This window comes from Macaca fascicularis, chromosome 18, assembly GCF_037993035.2.
Source record: "Macaca fascicularis isolate 582-1 chromosome 18, T2T-MFA8v1.1".
Taxonomy (NCBI): Eukaryota; Metazoa; Chordata; class Mammalia; order Primates; family Cercopithecidae; genus Macaca; species Macaca fascicularis.
The window spans coordinates 66,009,878-66,031,274 of record NC_088392.1 but is presented as its reverse complement, the minus strand read 5'-3'; the positions used below and the strand labels follow the sequence as shown (position 1 = coordinate 66,031,274).

The 21,397-nt window shown below is 44.3% G+C and overlaps 1 protein-coding gene across 5 annotated transcripts in view; it reads left to right on the top strand.

The window, feature by feature from the left end:
* The window catches only part of LAMA3 (laminin subunit alpha 3), a 274,694-nt gene that overhangs the window by 41,732 nt on the left and 211,565 nt on the right, over window positions 1-21,397 (top strand). For all 5 annotated transcript variants that reach the window (XM_074022716.1, XM_074022718.1, XM_015440095.3 and 2 more), the window contains exon 3: window positions 20,867-20,984. Coding sequence is in view for 3 of the 5 variants with exons in the window: in XM_015440095.3 (XP_015295581.3) it covers window positions 20,867-20,984 (118 nt within the window). In the remaining 2 variants the exon portion in view is untranslated. The remainder of the gene's footprint in view (window positions 1-20,866; window positions 20,985-21,397) is intronic.

Here is a 21,397-nt window from a genome sequence, read left to right as displayed (position 1 = left end):
CCACTGCCCACGACTTTGTCAATGCTGTAGGTTCTTTATTAAGCTCTCCTCAATCACTTCCTTCTAGGAGGTTCTGACTATCGCTGGGACTATGAGTGACACGCAGTATTCTGACTTGCTTTTCTACTGGCTGAAATTTGCCAAAGCTTTCCAGTTGTCATCTCTTAAAGAATGAAGGGAAAATGCTGGTGCAGTGGCTCACTCCTGTAATCCCAGTACTTTGGGAGGCCGAGGCAGGCGGGTCACCTGAGATCAGGAGTTCGAGACCAGCCTGGCCAACATGGTGAAACCCTGTCTCTACTAAAAGTACAAAAATTAGCCAGGTGTGGTGGTGCGCACCTATAGTCCCAGCTACTCAGGAGGCTGAGACGGGAGAATCACTTGAACCCGGGAGGCAGAGGTTGCAGCGAGCGGAGATTGTACCATTGTACTCCAGCCTGGGCAACAGAGCAAGACTCTGTCTGGAAAAAAAATGAAGGAAAGTATTGAGGGGTGACCATACTGAAGTTTTTAAAAAGTGCATGTGATGTATTCAATGTGTGTGTGTGTGTGTGTGTGTGTGTGTGTGTGTGTGTGTGTGTGCGTGCGCGTGCAGAGAGAGAGAGGGAGATCTCAATTGAATTCTGACTGGAGTACAGAATAATATTCTGTCCCTTTCTATATCCCCAACACCTAGGAAAATGTCTGGTGTATAGAAATAATCCAGCAAATGTATACTTCATGTACGAATGAATGAAGATACAGAGACTTCCTTACTTATGTCTGCCCTATTCTCATACGTCCCTCACATACCAAAGCCACACATATGCAACAGATAGTAAAACTATTTGTCTTTTGGCCGGGCGCGGTGGCTCAAGCCTGTAATCCCAGCACTTTGGGAGGCCGAGACGGGCGGATCACGAGGTCAGGAGATCGAGACCATCCTGGCTAACACGGTGAAACCCCATCTCTACTAAAAATACAAGAAAATTAGCCGGGCGAGGTGGCGGGCGCCTGTAGTCCCAGCTACTCGGGAGGCTGAGGCAGGAGAATGGCTTGAACCCGGGAGGCGGAGCTTGCAGTGAGCCGAGATCGCGCCACTGCACTCCAGTCTGGGGCACAGAGCAAGACTCCGTCTCAAAAAAAAAAAAAAAAAAAAAAAATTTGTCTTTTATAACTTAGAACACACTGAAGAAATAATGAAAAGGTTGGATCTTTGGTCATTTATATTTAGAGTATTAATTGTATTCATTTAAATATTTCAAAAATAGTTGGTAGGGAGAAAGTATGTTGCTCTTTTGTGGTAGACAATCTTGTAAGTCTTCGAAAACTCTTCAACATCTGCTTCAAAAGGTAATCACTTAGAATTTAAGAATGATTATATATATATGGCAGATATAACATAAATTTACTGTTATCATAATTCACATGCTAGAAATTGACCTAAGCACTTTACCATTATTAACTCATTTAATCCTCACCACAAGCTTATGAAGTGGGTCCCCACATTCTAGAAGGGGAAAAGGGAAGCCCAGAGATGTTTTGTAGCCTCACAGGGTTGTATGGGATAGACCCAGGATTTGCTCCCCCCAGTCTGGTGCCAGAGGCAGCCTTAGGCGCTGTGTAATGGCAATGTACGTGACGCTCCTGTCCTGTCTGTGCTGGGCTTAGCTGGAATGCTCATGACCCGTGTGGGTGTTTGGTCATAATTGCTGTCCCTCTTGCAGGATGCTGTCATGATGTTGTTCATCACCGCCCACTGTGTTCCCCTGCAAACATCCTTTTGGACAATCCCTTTAGTCCCAGAATAGTTGTGCTTCTTTGGGACACTGAAAAACAAAATAAAACAAAAATGTATGGGCCCTGGGATTATGTTTCCCTCTTTTTGCTGGCTACTAGAAGCACAGGGTCAAATGTATGGCTCCACCATGCAGGTGGACAGAGCTTCATGGCCTGCATTATTTTGTGTGCAAACCTCATTATGGGTTCAACATTTTTCATCCCTATCGGTAATTTTGCTTTTACTCCCTTTTTTTTGTTTTTGATTTTTGGTAATTTCACATTGCCATTTTCTTTCCATCCTTATACACTGACCTCAATCTCCTCCCCGCTCTTTTTTTCTTTTCTTTTCTTCTTTTTTGTTTTTTTTTTTGAGACGAAGTCTTGCTTTGTTACCCAGGCTGGAGTGCAATGGTGCGATCTTGGCACACTGCAACCTCCCGGGCTCAAGTGATTCTCCTGACTCAGCCTCCTGAGTAGCTGGGATTACAGGCACCCGCTATCATGCCCAGCTAATTTTTGTATTTTTGTAGAGATGGAGTTTCACCATGTTGGCCAGGCTGGTCTTGAACTCCTAACCTCAGGTGATCCGCCTGCCTTGGCCTCCCAAAGTGCTGGGATTACAGGCATGAGCCACTGCACCCAGCCTTCACTCTTTTTTTCTTAAACAAAATGGGATGTAGATGAATACAAGCAATACATTGATGAAACAGTGAAATATAATAACTGTTTTCATTTCAGTGATACATTTTTTCTTAATTAGAATACGCGGTCCAGGCATATTTTACCTTTATGATTATCCTAAGCCTGAAAAATTTGTATATTCATACAGAAGTATTTCTTTTTTTATTTATAGTGTTAAATATTTCTGAGTCATTTTGAGAAGTATAGTGCAATTCTGCGGAAGGCACTCTAACTTTATGAGCTTACCAAGGCTTATTTCTTGGGTTTTTTTCTAAGTGGATTGTTATAGAGAAGCTCAACAGCAAGTAGAATGACTGAGCATCAAAGGCTGTCTGAAGGCGGTGCCAGGTTATAATTTTCCTTTTACAACCCCTAATGGACAAAGAACTTGCTTTTACTCAGCTGTTGCCTTTTAAAATTGATTTGGTTGTTTTCCCCTTGAGCAAATATATCCTTTAATTATAAGACCTCAAGAGCTATTGTACTACTTCATTCCCAGAGAAATTTTTCTTTTGCTCTTAAATGTTTCCAGTGACAGTGGGATAATAACATGTGTGTTGCTAGCTGAGAGTGGGATTCTAAATATACAGGGATTCATCCTAAGCATCTAGAACATGACATTTGTCTTGAGGCATTCTTTAAAACACCCCTCCTACCCACGTTGTACTTCTTCCTGGTCATTATTTCTCTTCTTGTTAAGATTTCTTGCTTGCTTTGGAGGACAGTTGGGGACTAAAGCATGCTCTACAGTAAAATTCTTTTTTTTTTTTTTTTTTTTGAGACGGAGTCTCGCTCTGTCACCCAGGCTGGAGTGCGGTGGCCGGATCTCAGCTCACTGCAAGCTCCGCCTCCCGGGTTCACGCCATTCTCCTGCCTCAGCCTCCCGAGTAGCTGGGACTATAGGCGCCCACCACCTCGCCCGGCTAGTTTTTTGTATTTTTTAGTAGAGACGGGGTTTCACCGTGTTAGCCAGGATGGTCTTGATCTCCTGACCTTGTGATCCGCCCGTCTCGGCCTCCCAAAGTGCTGGGATTACAGGCGTGAGCCACCGCGCCCGGCCTACAGTGAAATTCTTTGCTCAATGTATTATCCTATAGCAGATAGACCTGCACAGATACACCATACTTTGTACTATCTACCTGAAGACACTTACTTTGCTCCCCAAACCGGTGTGTAGTCATGGCATGAAGAAGACATACACTTCACAGGCAGGAAAACAGGGCCAGCTTTCCAGGGAGATGGTCTGGCAGCCATTGGCATGGTGTAATTTCAGGAGGCAAGAGTAGGTTTCCCATAAGCCTGGAATTCCTTTAGCTGAGGATAAAGCTTTTTTAAAAGGCTAATGTCTTTAAAGATGGCAACAACAGACACTGGGGACTACTAGAGGAGGGAGGGAGGGGAAAAGGGTTGAAAAACTACTGGGTACTATGCTCACTACCTGGATGATGGGATCTGTTGTACCCTAGACCTCAGCATCATGCAATATACCCATGTAACAAACCTGCACGTGCACGCCCTGGATCTAAAGTAATAGTTGAAATTATAAAAAATAAAAGGCTAATGTCTTTAGGAGAGGTAATACATTGACTTCAGAGTCACATGAGATCAACTTTCCTTAGGAGAAAGGGCAGCCCTGGCAATGTGATTCTGATGGAAAAAGGGTGTGTATTATGGGCTGAACCAGGGCTTCCCAAACCTTAAAGTGCATCTGGATCGTTTATTAAAATGATGATTCTGATTCACAAGGTGTGGCTGTGCCTGCAGATCCTGCATTTCTAAGATGCCCCCTGGTGAGGCCAAGGTTGCTGGTCTGTGGGCCACATTCTGAGCAGCCAGAGGCTGGAAGGGCTCAGAGGGAGGAGAGGAGCTGAGGCAAGGGCTGGGGCTAGCAGCAGGATGGGCAGCGGGGAAGAGGCGAGAGCTTTGGTGCAGAAAGATGGGGTCTAGGAGGAGGAGGGGGCAAAGCCTCCCAAATGACTTTGAGGGTGGGAATGAACGTGGTATGTTAGGGACACACAGACCCAAAGATTGGGGTAAAACTTCTCACACCCAGCTAACTCTTTCTATTCCTTCCATTTGATCAATAAACAGAAATTGGCTTTCTTGGGTATGTTCATGAGGGTGCTGGAAAATCAGTCTGCAGCAATCCCTCGTGGAACCGCTCGGGGAGGAAAGGCTCCTTGAAGAAGGGACCTGCAGGGCGGGCAGGTCTTCACATCGAACTCCCCTGCCTTGGCTCTGTCTCACCCTGTAGCTGTTTGGGATACCATGGAAACTAATTGCTTAAGAGCACAGGCTTTGGAATCCTATAGATGTAGGTTTACGTCCTTGCTTTGTTACCTACTTACTGTGTAACTGTGAACATGCCATGTGTCTTCTCCAAACTTCAGCTTCTGCATCTATACATTAGAGATAATAATAGTACTGACAAACTAGGGGTGTTGTAAAGGCCACAAAACATGTAAGCATTAGTATCTGGCATAAACTAAATCCTCAACAAGTGCTAGTTCTCCTCTTCCTTGTCCTTCTTCCTATTAATTTAATAATTCTGCTTGACTAATCCTTCTGGCAGATGCCACTGTTTTTGCCTTTTATTTGCCACTGCAATCACCTGCCCACCTATCCTCTCTTGACCTGCAGTTCCTCAAGCTGAAGAATCCCAGCAGATAGAGCTCCAGGTTTGGGACTAATCAGCAGCCCAGGGAGCCAAGCAGAGGAGGCCTGGGTTTCTAGTTCAGTGGGCAGCGTTTGGCTTCTGGGGTTTCACATGCTTCCTGGAGAGTCAAATGCGTGCACAAAGATTATGGTATCCCTGATAAGTGTAACTACCACGGAGGAAGGTATTATCTTTGCTTGGAATATTTTAGGAAGTGTATTAGTCCGTTTTCATGCTGCTGATAAAGACATACCTGAGACTGGGTAATTTGTAAAGAAAAAGAGAGTTAATGGACTCACAGTTCCACATGGCTGGGGAGACCTCACAATCATGGCAGAAGGCGAAAAGCATGTCTTACATGGCAGCAGATAAGGGAGAATGAGAACCAAGCAAAAGGGGTTTCCCCTTATAAAACCATCAGGTCTTGTGAGACTTATTCACTACCATGAGAACAGTATGGGAGAAACTCCCTCCATGATTCAATTATCTTCCACCAGGTCCCTGCCATACCATGTGGGAATTATGGGAGCTACAATTCAAGATGAGATTTGGGTGGTGACATAGCCAAACCATTTCAGGAAGGTTTCACAAAAAAGGACCTTTTCTATTTGTCTTCAGAAGATAAATCAGAGTTTATTGGGTCCTTTTCATAGGGTGACCAGTTATCCCAGTTTGCCTGAGATTGAGGGGTTTTGGAGATGCAGGATTTTTTGTGCTAAAACCAGGACAGTCCCAGGCAGACTGGAATGTCTGGTCATCTCTACTAGACTGTCATGACCAGGGCTACCTGATCACGAGTCAAGGTCATGAGTACTGATCATCAGTACTTCCTGCTGATCTATTGAATTTGAGCTCTCTGAATTTCTACTGAATTAGAATTTCCAGAATTATAGCCTGGGGATCTGAGTTTTAACATGCTTTCTGGTTGCTTCTAATGTACACTTAAGTTTCAGAGTAACATTTTCCCTGCGTCAGGGATACACTCTGTCTTCTCTCAGCCACGGTGATCCTCCATGGCCAGCGTGGGACATGTGAGTGAAGAAAAAGTGACGCAACATCTCTGAAGTCTCAACTTCTACCACCACTGATTTCCAACTTAGCCAGGACAGTGGGGCCAAACTGGTATGCAGCGGGGTCGCCTAAGCATCATTGTCTGTACTCCTGGCTCACTAGGATTTCCAGGTCTCCTTCCAGGCTCAGAGTATTCTGAACGTCCTGTGTCTTTAACAGAAAACGTGACCATGGGGCCTGCTTTGGTTCCCCATGCACCACAGTTCCTTCCCTCCGCCTCAGTGATGTCCCGGACAATACAGCCTCCATCAGTTTGTGTCCTTGGGTGAGAAGAGCATGGAGCAGAGCCCACCTTCAGTACACATGGGGCATGGGTGAGACACAAACATATTGTTTGAAGTCACTGAGGTTTTGGCATGGATGGTCACTGCAACCACAGCTCACTTACCATGATGGACACAAACTCCATTCTGATGGAGAGTGCCTCTAACTATCCTCAGTTCCTCAGTTGTAGGACAAAAGGCAGATGGACAGAACTTTCCAAACTGATTCCCTGGAATGGAGCAGAAAAAAAAGCAAGGATTTCCTTTTAGAACTCCACGAACAGAAACTGAGATTCTGACTGAACTACAATTAAAAGTCAGCCCCATGTGGCCATCTTTAGGCCTTTGTGCCTGTGCACCAGCAGTTTCAAGGAGCAACCAGTCCTGGGTTTGGTTTATGGAAAGGTCTTTCCGGCCTGAATAGAATGCCGAGAAAAGAAGAAGCCAGAAGTTTACAGGGTCATAGAGATACAAGGCAGAGCCGTGGGATCTGGATGGCCAGCAGGAGCAGGACCCGGCCTTCCAGATGGATATTTTAAAGCTCAGAAAGTTTTCCCAAATTTGGGGTGGATTTATTCCCTGGGCAATTGAATTGCAATTCAAGTGGAAGCTGTCTTCTTTCTTTACCAGTGAGGCGGTTAATATACCTATTTCTCTTAGCTAACAAGAATGAGTTAAAGAATAATCTCAAGTACTGACTGCCAAAACCACAAGAAGGAAAGGGTTCCTCGTAGACTGCACGTGACTCTGCCTTGGGTACGTGTGCCCATTGGCAATTGCATTTATGAGGCTCTCCCTGTTGTGCCATATTCTCTCCACCCTGAACCAAAGGTGGCTCCCGAGGCTGGCCTGGAACCAGGACAAGGGGCTGACAGACATTTCAAAAGATTCCCTGGGATTTTTGCCAAGTCATTTGACCAGAACATGCAGCAATATATATTTTGTGATTACTAGAGACTGCTGTTCTGTTTAGTTTTGAGTCATTCTGTCTCCATAGGAAGAAGTCATTAGAGAATTGTAGAGCTATGCATGTTGGCTTCTAGGAGTGAGCTGCTCATATGTCTTGGTTCCTAGTGTGTTGTGAGCTGTGCCTGTCTCTCGTTTTATTTCTGTTTTCGTCTTTTGTCTAAGATCCCCACTCCTGATCCCTTCTCCTTTGTAAGCACCTGCTCTAACCTCTTTGCTACTTATCCTTAAACACACTTATCCCTTGAGCAGCGCTCACTGCTGTGGGCTGAGCACCTACTGTGTGCTGTGCTCTGTGTCAAGAGTCCCGCAGGAATGGCCTCTTACTCCTCATGCCGACCCTGTGTGCTGCATGTGCACTGATGTCTCTTTCCATGCAGAGGGACCCCCGGGCATGCTCCCAGCCTTTCTCTGCCCATTTTCTGCCAGATGGTGAGTGTGGAGTCTGGAGCTGGGCATGCACACCTCTGCCTCCTCCCTTGGGAGCAGCCCAGTGCTCTTCTCTGCTTAAGTGAAGCACATGGGCTGCCCAGCCACAGGGTATATCAGCAACTACAACCTGCATCCTCTAAGACCCGCTTCCCCAGAAATATGGTCTTTTGTCCTCATCTGCCCTGCTCCTCTTTCTTTCTTCTTAATTGGTTCAGAACCAGATAGGGATGAGGGATGGTTTTTATTGGGCCCTTTCAAAAACTTCAACATTAAGTATTATTATTTCTTTATACAGACAAGGGTAGTAAGGCACAAGGAGATTGAGTGAATCTCAAAGCTTAATTTCTTAAGAGATGGCACAGTTTGGAAACTAGCACCAGACATTCTGGCTCCAGATTCTGCACTCTCAACCATTACAATACACTGCCCATAAAATATGAAGTGCTTTTTTTATGTATGTATTTTTAAACTTTGTCTAAATGTGCTATCACATCTAGTTTGACATTTTCAGTTTTCCTGTGCTTTCTATTATGTGGGTTCACCCATATTGCTGGATATACATCTATTTCTTTGCTTTTGACGACTATAGGGTGGTATTTGTATGGTCAATTAGTGAGATGATCTTTCACATTGATCATATTGTCCCATTTCAACATTAGATTATTTTATATAATATTGCCGTGGGGGAAATCATATACAAGTATAAATGAGGTGTGTACCGAAAGTTACATCAGATATTTCAAACTTAAATTGCATTTTTTCCAATAAAAATGTTACAAATTAGAATTCTCCTTTAAGCTATGCCCAAAAATCTCATCTAGTCCCATGTAGTTATAAAAGCTTTAATATTTCACATTTGCAAGATAGAGTGGTAGAAGCCAATACTGATCTTGGGGGAATATCCTAAATCCTAAATCCTCTCTGTGTAGCATTTGGATTACAGGGAGCACAAAAGGCTCCAAGGATTGGGAAAAGCTTAAGGAAGGAAGACAAAGGGATGAGAGATTAAGGGAAGGGGTGGAGCTGGGTCCAAGGAAGGTGTGCAGGGGAAGACCTGTCGTTGTGTGGACGCTGGGGGTGAGGGACCTTGGGGTTTCCCATACTCCACCCCAGAGGCCTCTCTCCAGAATGCTCAGCCACTACCACCTACCCTCTTAAGACCCAGACCGAATTCCCCAAGAAATAGCTGGATTGGTTTTAGTGGGATAGTCCTTGCTGGCATGGAAAATGCTTCCCCCACCCTCACCATTAGTCCCCTCCTCCAGTGGACAGAGTAGGATATGCTGTCCCCAGGCTCGCTGAATGTGTCCAGAGCCAAGACTGCTGGCTCCGGTTTCTCTGTTTAACCCACACCTTCTGAGGCGGATCTGTCTGGCTTACCTGTCCACCTCCCTGGCTCCTGTTATACTCCACATCCTTTCTGGGGTAGGCTGCCATCCCTGCCCTAGTTCCCAGCAGTGACATCCCAGAGCTGGATTTCAGGAAACTGAGGCTCAGCGACATTCCAGTCAAGTCACCTGGCTACCAGCCTATGCTGATGGGACAGAAACCCAGTTCTGGTGTGCGTCAGGCATGGAATCCACCTGCACTTCACTCCGCTTCCCAGCCACCTTCCCTCACCCCATTCCGTGGTAACCTTTCTTAACCCCCCCTGCCCTGCAGTGTCACTCTGACCCACACATTTGTTCTGCTATGAAAAATGCCTACTGGGGTCCTTGGGAGAGCCAGAGCATTTATGTGGGGGCATTTGGAACTCAAGGGAAGTTCTGACATCCTGATCCAAGAGTTCACCTGGGATGTGCCTTCTCATCACAGTGAAAGTGACTTTGAGCTGTCCTGTTTTACACCAAGTAAGTGGAATCCTTAGGGTTCTGGCTGACTCCCAGCATCGCCCTCATCCAGGCAGGATACCGGCCCTGCCCTGGCCCACAGCAGCATGCGCTCAGAGGATTCCTGCTGCAGGTGAGGAGTGAGCAGGAAGACTGAGTACGTGTCTTGTATTCACAAGGCCATGTGCATTCTAGATTTGATTATTTAATCACTCTTGTGAGGAGTGTTTTAAAGGAGAAGTGCAGTGCTGCATCAAGCGCAGAATGCAGACAACTACCCAGAGGGACTGCTCAGTGGAGGCCTGAGGTTAAGTAGGAGTTATCAGGCTCCAGGGGGCTGGGGTCAAGCTTCAGTTTGGGTCACGCTGAGTTGGGGCCGGAAGTGCCGTGCCTCCAGGAAATCCGGCATTGAAGTCTATGTGAGAAGTCTGGGCTGGAGATTTACATCAATCATCGTAGAGTGTGGAGGGAGGCGAGCCTGGACGGGGACCTGAACTCTGAGAGAATTGGAGGAGCAGAGGGGAGTGAGTCCCCGCACAGCAGTTGAGGTGTGGATGTGTTGGGAGAAGAGAGGTGGGGTAGGGCTGGAAGAGGGTCTGGATGGAAGGAGAGGCCGTTTTCTCTTCTTTGGGATGGGAGGGACATTTGCAAGCCGATGATGGGTGGGTCCAACAGAAGGCAGGGGAGTGCAATCCAGCAAGAGGAGGAAGGCATTGGCTTTTGACAGGAAGAGGTTCCTCCCTTCCTCCGTCTGGAGAGAAGGAGCAGATGTGCAGATGCAAATGCATTCATAGACTTGGGAAAGTAAAGGGAGCCGTTCCTTCTTTTGTGGTTTTGATTTTGCTAGTGAAAGAAAAACAGGACTCATTGAGGGTGGAGGGAGCAAAGGTGGGAAGTGGTGGGAGTTTGAGGAGCATGGAGAATCAGGCCCAGAAATGAGCAGAAGTGAAGGAAGCTGCACAGTCAGGACCACAGCAGCAGAAGGCACAGAGCCCACCTGTGAGGACACGGCTGTGTTTGAACGCTACCTGCCATGGCTAGTCCTGACCGCATGTCAGCCCTGAGCCTGGACAGGGGACTCAGCACACCCCTGTTGGGATCAGCCACTGTCCCTGGAAGTGAGATGGTGCTGCCATCACAGCCACTTCCAGAAAGAATTCTTCAGTGTCTCTGCCTTTTTGCATCACTTGCTCTAGATACAGACGCTTGGAAGGAATCATGCAATTCACTGAGCCCGGGGGGTACATTCCTGCTGCCTTACCTGCCAGGGGAGCTGAAAAACCTGGTATTTTCAGCTTCTAAAGTTGGAGTTGCATTCTGTTCCCAGCAAGATTCATACGGTGCGAAGAGGATTCAGATCCTTGGAAGTCAAGCAGAAAAGACAGACACCTGCACCATGGCCTCCTCTCTGGCCTGACTCTGGACAGTTGCCCAGAGTCCCTTGCGCTACATCTAAGCACCCAGAGAAGGGCCTCCTAATCCTGGAACTGTGACCTTCTTAGAGTGCGGGTTGGTGCCTCTGCAGATGCACAGCCTCTTACCTTATTTGGGTTTGTAATTGTGACAACCAACAAAATATCCCCTTCAATTTTCCCGACACCCCAGACCACGGTACAACAACTACCAAATTAAGGGATATAGTGTTCAGAAAGCAAAGGCAGCTTTTGGGCAAAGGGCAAGTTTTAAGAAGAATATTTAATCTGTAGCCCGGCTGATTTGAAATGACACTCTAACATAAAGCTCATTCCCAAAATAAATATTCTGACTAATAAAAGTGAACATACTGAGCCAATTTAAGTGAGCTTCATTATGCCCTTTAAATATGTAGTCAGAAAGGTTTCTGAAGTGTCCTGACATGAGTAAGCACATTGGAAAAGCAGCAAAAGATAATTTCAGCCTTAAGTAAAACTCTGAGTTAGCCAAGGATCCTGAATCTTAAGAAAGATGTAACAGAGGGAGAAGGGAATAGATATGACAATTAAAAGTTGGAAAGAACCATTATGAGTGCAGACCAGAAATGTTAACACTCTTTAGATAGAAGCATATTGGCCAAGAGGAGGAAACTGGAGTGTTATGGAGGGTATGAACTTATTTATGAAAAACGACAATAACATCATTTAGAATCTGATTTAGGACAAATTATCATCACTGAGAAATATTTTGCTGAAGCCTATTCTGGTGTAAGCCACTTATAAAAATCCATATATTTTTAGGAGTTGTTTGGTCTAAAAAATATAAATAGATTGAAGGAGGATTTAGGTAACTCGGTTGCTGGTTATTAAAGTTGAGTTAGTTAAATCTCTTTTTTAGAAGAACGTGACTATAGAATTTCCTTTGTTCTGTAAAGTTTGTCAGACACATTCTTAGGCTACTCATCCGTTCAGTGAGTGAATTGAAGAGCATACCTAATTTTCTCGTAAATTATCAAAAAAGTGTGAATGAGAAAAAGTGAGTTTTACAAGGAGAACCAGGTCCCAGACAAAACAAATCCATGACAGTTGAAAGTCGTTACAGAAAGTAGGATAAACTACAAGACTCAGTTATGAAATTGAGCTCAGAGCTGTTAGATTCTGGCTGACTTCAGTTTATAGTCACCACCAAATCTATTTGTAAATCGTTAGTTGTAGATAAAATGCTCTTGAATAACAGTTTGGTCTCAAGTTCTGCACTTTAAGTCTATTTAGGGAGTAATGATTAAAGACCACGAGGACTGAAAATTATGCCATATGTCATCAATCCTTCTCTTTCCTCCCCTAGAGTTCAAAATTTATCAGTATAAAATCTAGGTGTCATACCTAACAACTTCCCCTTTGTCTTACCATTTTTTTTTCCCCTGAAATCTTTCATTAAGATTGTCATTTTCCAAGTTGTTGTGGTGACCCAAATCTTTAGACTGAGTTTTGGTGTAGAGATTTTATTTCTCAGGCTCATGTGGTTCTTTTACATTAGAAAGTGAGACACTCTCTCCTCTCCTTTCCAGTTTCCACCCTAATCTTTGCCTCCTGCTGACTTGAATCTCGATTGCTTTAAAAGAACCTAGGGAGACAGGACGTGGGCATTTAACTTCTGGGCAGGCTGCCTTGTGGGATAAAGAGTAGAAATCTGTGCTACTCCACGGGGGAAGGAGGGCTGATGAGAGAAAGTTTTTGACAAACATGGAGGAAACCTGTAATGGCCAGAACTTGTCAGCAGTGCAGTGAGTACCCCTTAGAATGAGATGCTAGAGTGAGAGGGGACTTAGGGACCTCTTGAGCCCCTTCCTCTAAGTTTCTGGAGTGATCCACCTTCTCTCCTGTAGGTGAGCAGGTACTTCTGGAACCAGTAAGAGGAGCTAAGAATCCTCCTTAGACCTAAACCAAGCACACTCTTTCTGATAGTGCCAGGGCCTGAGTTTTTCAGCAAGGGTGATGACAAACCCAAAAGAAAGAAGTGTTCTTGCTGAACTATTGGCAGATGGACTCTTTAGGCCAGGATTAAAAGGATCCCTTTTCGGGCTGGCTGGGTTGTATTTTCATCCCTAGCCTTGGTTGTTTTATGAGGATTGCACCTCATTTTGTAAAAAAATGTCAAACTAAGTTACTAAACTGCAGTTGAATTTTACTCAATTGCCATCATTTCTTCTCAATTAAAAAAAAGTCTATAAAATTGGCTCAGTTGATAAGTTTTTCAAATGGACACCAACCACAAAGTAAATTTAATTGCTTGGTTCTATATTTAGTGACTTATTTTTTCATAATTTGTATTTGTATTTTGTACATGGGTAGTAGGGAGATTTGTAATTTAGTTAATAAAAATAAATGCTTCGGCCGGGTGTGGTGGCTCACGCCTGTAATCCCAGCACTTTGGGGGGCCAAGGCGGTTGGATCACAAGGTCAGGAGATCTAACACAGTGCCTAACACAGTGAAACCCCGTCTCTACCAAAAATACAAAAAATTAGCCAGGCGTGGTGGCAGGCGCCTGTAGTCCCAGCTAGTTGGGAGGCTGAGGCAGGAGAATGGCGTGAACCCGGGAGGCAGAGCTTGCAGTGAGCTGAGATGGCACCACTGCACTCCAGCCTGGGTGACAGAGTGAGACTCCGTCTCAAAAAAAAAAAAAAAAAAAAAAAAAAAGTTTCAAAGTGTCTTCCCCAGGTTACTTATTAATTACAAATGTAAAAAATGTAACTTACGATGGGGAAATATGATGGACATCTTTTTAAGCAAGTGATGAAACTTGGCATTGTCAATAATAGGACAGCTTGGCTTCACGTGCCTCTTGCTGACATCATGAAAAGGAAGTGCCACCCAGCTAGTGATTTGGCCAAGAATGCCCCACCTGACAGCACTTTGGGAGGCTGAGGCAGGTGGAACACTTGAGGTTAGGAGTTCGAGACCAGCCTGGCCAATGTGGAGAAACCCTGTCTCTACTAAAAATACAAAAATTATCCAGGCATAGTGGTGCACACCTGTAATCCCAGCTACTTGGGAGGCTGAGGTCCAAGGATTGCTTGAACCCAGGAGGTAGAAGTTGCAGTGGGCCGAGATCGTGCCATTGCACTCCAGCCTGGGGGACAGAGTGGAACTCTGACTCAAAACAAACAAAAAAGCGTTCTCCATCTGAGTCAAATCGTGAGAAAATAAGCAGACAAATTCAGACTGGGGGACGTTCTGTGATTCTGTGACCAATTCTGTGATGGAACGTTAAGAGTTAGAACAGACTGTGGGACATTTTGGACTCTTCAAAATGTCAGTGTCAGGAAGGATGAAACATGTTGGGGGACTGCTGTGGATCAAAGGGGACAAAAGAGACCTGACAACTCACTGCCATATGTAATCCTTGATGAAATCCTGAAATGGGAGAATAATGCAATGGGGATTATTGAGAGGATCAGGGAAATTTGAATATGGACAATGTATTAAATACAATTTTGAATATATGGTAAAATTTCTTATGCATGAAAATGTTGAATTTATGTAGAAGAAATATCCATGTTCTTGGAAGATAACATGCTGAAGTATTTAGGAGGAAAGTATTATGATGTCTGTAACTTCCTTTCAAAGAATCAAAAATGTGTGTGTGTGTGTGTGTGTGTGTGTGTGTGTGTGTGTAGAGAACAAAAAAATATGGCACATTGTTAACGGTGAATCTAGGTGAAAAGCATGTGAGTATTCATTGTATTGTTCTTTGAGCTTTCCTGTAGGTTTACAAATTATGCAAAATAAAAAGTTGGGAGAAGTAAATTATGAAATGCCACCTTGTGGAATAATATGTTTATTAAATTATAAAGCTGTTGACAGACTGATCTCACTTTTATTACAAACTTGGAGGTTTCTGGCATGGGGAGTACTCTTTAGTTGAGTGGGAAGCTTATTTTGGATGTGACTTTAAGTGTACTTGCACAGTATTTTGCACTTTCACAATCCCATCTGTTAGTTTCCTTTCAATTCAACAACATGTATTATTAAGCCCCTTTTCTGAGGATACAGGAGTGATTCAGACACAAAGATGGCACAGCCTAGTGGGAATGACAGATGAAAACAAATATGTGCCACAGTGCATGACAGGTGCTCTTTTAGAAGAAGAATATCAAATTTGTATGAAGTACATATTATTCTTCTTCATTTTCTTAAAAAATATCTGTTTTGATCATTTTATGAGCAAATAAATGAAATCTCAGAGTATGTAAGTGATGTACTTGGAGTCGCATAGCCAGTGGGTGACAGGGCAGAGATTTTCCCCCCAGGGGAGTTCATTCTACTACAACTTAGCTTAGACACCAAGGTAGGACCACTACGGGGTTCAACTCTGTCTCTGTGTTTGCCAGCTGGTACCTGCCCCTTTAACTCAGTAGTAGCTGCACAGCTTTACTAGCCATCCATCCATCCACTCATTTATTCATTCACACCCATGTATTGAACACCTGTTACATGCAGTCAGTCCAGGAAAGGCCTGAAATGAATAGAGGACAGGCTGCACCAAGCTGTAACTTCAGAGGCTTCAGTGCATGCAGCCCTGCGGCGAGAAACAAGGATCAGAGGACACCCTCTGGTCTCCCCTACTCACCTTGAAGTCTTTTGAAGTTGAAGTGCCTCACACTCTCCCTTTTATGATCATTATCTGCTTTACTAAAACATTATTTAAAAGACTACTTTGTTTCTCTACCTAAACAATCACCAACACACTTCAAGCTATCTTTAGCTTATTACAAAAGCACATGGAGAGATTACAACTCCGTCGCTCTCCATCATTTCTCCCCTTATCTCTGACCCCCAAATATGATCTCTTTGAAAATGTACAACTTTGCCTTTCTACCTACAGTGGCTCCATAGCTTGGTGCTTTCTAGTCTCACAGAGGGTCCTCGATTATATCAGCAAATCTCTAGCATCACTCATGTGTGCTTTGAAGTATTTTCAGTGGCCAAAGAGTAAACTCAAGTACTGAGAGTAAAAAAGGAATGTTAACAGAAGGAGCAATTCAACAAGCATATCATTTAAAATTACCAAGCAAAACAACAGAATGAATCCCTACCTGTTGGCTTAACATGCCTGAACCGGGCTGTGAACATACTTAGGAGACCTCTCACTCTGCCTCACTATGACATTTTGAATGTGCAAGTGTCAGAGGAGATTTGCCGCAGAGCTGGAGACCTTGGCAAGATTCCAGGGCATGTTACACAGCAGGGGTGGTGTTAAATAACACATATAGTCGCTTGGTGCAAATGGGATCCAAACCAAAGAGACGCACCCTACCAATATATTCAGAGCACATAAACATACATTGGGGAACCTCAGAAATAATTCCTAAGACAAAAATGGGAGGGAAACATTGAAAAGTGGCATGTTCTAGCTAATTAGTGCTGGAAGATGAGTTGGTGCCATCAGTGGAGTTATTAAGTTAGGCCTGGGTGGCAGGATACTGTAACAGGCAGAGGGGAACATCAGTTGCTGCTAGAGTTGGGATTTTTAAGTGTCATAATGCTTCAAAGGGATCAAATGTTACCTAGAAATAAGGTGAAACTAAACAAAGAGAGGCTGCCTTCTGAGCCACTGAAGCTACTTCGTTCATATGGCTTTGTAGTGGCAGAAACTGGCCGGGCACGGTGGCTCACGCCTGTAATCCCAGCACTTTGGGAGGCCGAGGCGGGCGGATCACAAGGTCAGGAGATCGAGACCATCCTGGCTAACAGGGTGAAACCCCATCTCTACTAAAAATACAAAAAAACCGGGCATGGTGGCAGGGGCCTGTAGTCCCAGCTACTCAGGAGGCTGAGGCAGGAGAACAGCGTGAACCCGGAAGGCAGAGCTTGCAGTGAGCCGAGATCGCGCCACTGCACTCCAGCCTGGGCGACACAGCGAGACTCCGTCTCAAAAATAAAATGAAAAATAGAAAACCAATGCCCTCAATTAACACTTGAGATATATCATAACATAGCGCCCCACCCTAGGCTCTGTAGAATAGAACTTTAGCATATTGGGAAATAATGATGTTTGGTACTTCTCTGATGACTTCTTCCCCTCAAGATGAAACAGGTCAAATATTCAGTACCTATTAGGTCCTGTGACATCTCAAACGTTTAGTGGGTGGAATACACTTAGGCTCAGTGTTTTTATTCCTGCAAGGTGTGGGCTTGTTACTTAACCTCTCTAAACTTTCCTCAACTTTAAAGTGTGATTAATAAAACTCCGCTTCTTATTGTGAGGTCTAAATGAGAGAATGTTTGTCAAGTGCTTAACATGGTACGTGGAACGACAGTATTCATTAAATCATGACCTATTAGATAAATAGTTTAGAGGGCTATGTGTGCTATGATTGTGGGAGTTTGGTGGAAGGGATTAAGAATGCTTTGAATGATTACTGTATTCAAAAAAGTTTCATTTGTAGTCTATCGAATTCACATAATTAACAGTGGCCTTATTTTGATGTGGTCTGAGAGAGATGTGCGAAGAGTTTTTAGCGAAATATATTTGCTCTGATTTTCCAAACAGGAATTCTTGGATTTCCTATGAATTCCTTCACTACATAATGATGGGATGTGTCTTTGGAAATTGTTACACCTACCTTTACAGTATTGCTTTATGATTTTCAGAGTACCTTATAATTCCTAATTAGTTTTTATGAGGTTGGATCGCTTTTTCCGCATGTTGGTAGACAACTTGGGAGTGTTAACCTGAGCCCAAATAAGCACTTTTTTCAAGATCAAAGAGCAAATGTTTGATAGGGACAGAACTGGCTGAGCTTAGGGTTTCCAGTAATCAGTGTGACAATTCTTCCTTCCTCAGAGATAAGCAAAGGGGCTTCTTTGAGCAAGGGGTAAATCTCTGTGCCTGAGAGGAGTGGTTCTCAAACTATGGATGAGAACCTGGGAGGGTCCCCAAGACCTTTTGGGAGGTCTACAAGGCCAGTGTTCCTCCTTCTTCTATTACAGATCTATGTGAGGCTAGATCTTCAAATACGTCAGCCAAACAACATATCACATCAGAGTGAATGAAGAAGCAGGTGTGGGAATCCAGCTTTCTCCTATTAAGCCCAATACTTAGTGAGCTTCACAAAAATGTAAAGCAATGCCACTGCTCTCACCAAAAATTTCATGTTTTAGAAAATATAGCTGGCCAGGCGCGGTGGCTCATGCCTGTAATCCCAGCACTTTGGGAGGCCAAGGCGGGCGGATCACGAGGTCAGGAGATCGAGACCATCCTGGCTAACACAGTGAAACCCCGTCTCTACTAAAAATGCAAAAAATTAGCCCGGCGTGGCGGCGGGCGCCTGTAATCCCAGTTACTTGGGAGGCTGAGGCAGGAGAATGGCATGAACCCAGGAGGTGGAGCTTGCAGTGAGCCGAGATTGCGCCACTGCACTCCAGCCTGGGCGACTGAGTGAGACTCCGCCTCAAAATAAAAAAATAGTAATTTTTAATAAAAATATATTTATGCTAACATGTAAAATGTTTATTATATTAAATGATTGATAGTATATCTATCTTAAAGTTTTTTAACTTTAATTTTAAATATGGTGCATATCAATAGATAGAACTCACACAAACGAAAGCTTTTTTAGGTCTTCAATAATTTTTAAAAATATGAAGGGGGTCCTGAGAACAAAAAGTTTGAGTCTCATTGTCCTAGATACTTTGCCTTCTGTTTTGGGGTTTGCAATGTTTACATTAGCTGGCAGTTCTCAGACTTAAAAAAACAAAAAACAAACAAATGAAAAACTCTTATCATACTACTGTTTGTGAAAAATATTAAGATGAAACTCCTTTTTTTTTTTTCCCTTGGGAAAAAAAAGGAACCCACAGGGTCTGAGCACTCCCTCCTCCCCAACTAGAGGAGCCTGTGGTTCAAAGGGCTTTACTGGGCTAGAGGGGAGTGCTCCTCAGATAGTCACCGGGAAATCTGTTGCCTGGGGTCAGGGAGCCTGGAGTGGGGTGGGGATAATCCTCACTCATTAATACATTAACATAGATTTGCTTAACACTGGGTTCAATGGCATACCAGGCTCTTTGGGAAATAGAACCTCAGGGTTCAAAATTCAAGCCAAATAAGTTTTGGGGGAAGGAATGGGAATAAACTGCAAAGGCTTCTGGCTGTGGAGCTGAAGAGTGGGAGGTGAAGAAAGCAGGACTGAAGCCCCTCTTCATCTCTTCCATACTTTTGCATCATCCTGGCCACGGGCAAAAGAGTGATGAGAGTGAACGAGAAAGCTGTTAAGAGGGAGAACAATCAGGAAAAGATGAGACCAGAGGAGATCCACAGGGAAGGAGTGCTACCACTCCATCAAACAGCTGCTCGGGTTTCAGTTCTGGCAGCCGTGATCTCTCTAAAACCTGGAACCAGGGTTAGGACACTGCTGGGAAACACTCTGGGCTGTTCTGTTGGTTCTTGGCCCTGGGAGGACTATTGCTTGCCATCAGACTTTTCTGAATGCATAGACTTTAAGATGCACTGTAGACTGATTGAAATGGAATGGCATATTGGTTAAGGTATGACAAAGATGATGATCAATGTCTATATTTGGTGGAGAAAGAAAGATAATGATTTTCGTTTTGAATTTGATCAGCTTGAGAGGCTGCCCCTGGGTAGAGATGTGGAGGGGTGGCCTGCTCTGCCACACCTGTAGGCATTTCTCATCAGGTGGGATGAGAGACTAAGAAAGAGACACAGAGACAAAGTATAGAGAAAGAAAAGTGGGCCCAGGGGACCCGCGCTCAGCATACGGAGGACCCACACTGGGCTGGCACTGGTCTCTGAGTTCCCTCAGTATTTATTGATCATTATCTCTAACATCTCAGAGAGGGGAATGTGGCAGGACAATAGGGTAATAGTGGGGAAAGGGTCAGCAGGAAAACATGTGAACAAAGGTCTCTGTGTCATAAACAAGGTTAAGAAAAGGTGCTGTGCTTTGATGTGCATATACATAAACATCTCCATGCGTTAAAGAGCAGTATTGCCCCCAGCTTGTGTCACCTCCAGCCTTACGGCTGTTTTCTCCTATCTCAGTAAATAGAACGTACAATCGGGTTTTACACCAAGACATTCCATTGCCCAGGGACCAGCAGGAGACAGATGCCTTCCTCTTATCTCAACTGCAAATAGGCCTTTCTCTTTTACTAATCCTTCTCAGCACAGACCCTTTATGGGTTTTGGGCTGGGAGACAGGTGTTGGGCTGGGGGACGGTCAGGTCTTTCCCTTCCCACGAGGCCATATCTCAGGCTATCACATGGGGAGAAACCTTGGACAATACCTGGCTTTCCTAGGCAGAGGTCCCTGGAGGCTTCCGCAGTGTATTGTGTCCCTGGGTACTTGAGAGTAGAGAATGGCGATGACTTTTAACAAGCATATTGCCTCCAAGCACTTTTTTAACAAAGCACATCCTGCATAGCCCTGAATCCATTAAACCTTGAGTCAACACAGCACATGTCTCTGCGAGCACAGGGTTGGGGCTAGGGTTACAGATTAACAGCATCTCAAGGCAGAAGAATTTTTCTTAATATAGAACAAAATGGAGTCTCTTATGTCTACTTCTTTCTACATAGACACAGCAACAGTCTGATCTCTCTTTCTTTTCCCCACAGAGATGTCCAATAGACAGTTAGGAATCAGGATCGGGATCTTGGGCAAGGGGTTGTGGTGGGACGTGTTGCCTTGGGAATCAGCATCATATAGAGATGGTAGAAGCTATGAATCGATGAGATGACTTTAATAACTGTATCTCTTTTGTTTTATCAGCTCTTCCATGTGGCCTATATTTTAATCAAATTTGCAAATTCTCCTCGCCCTGATCTTTGGGTCTTGGAAAGATCTGTAGATTTTGGAAGCACCTACTCACCATGGCAATACTTTGCTCGTAAGTAATCTTGTCTACCATGTTATGTGTGGCTTTAATTACTTGGAACAGATCAAGACTATGGATTTAATTAGAAAATTAATCTTGGCTGGGTACAGTGGCTCACTCCTATAATCCCAGCACTTTGGAAGGCCAAGGTGGGTGGTTTATCTGAGGTCAGGAGTTTGAGACCAGCCTGGCCAACATGGAGAAACCCTGTCTGTACTAAAAATACAAAAATTAGCCAGGCATCATGGCACGTGCCTGTTGTCCCTACTTGGGAGGCTGAGGTCAGAGTATCATTTGAATCCAGGAAGCAGAGGTTGCAGTGAGCCAAGATTGTACCACTGCACTCCAGCCTGGGCAACAGAATGAGACTCCGTCTCAAAAAAAAAAAAAAAAAAAAAAGAAAAGAAACGAAAAATAATCTCTCA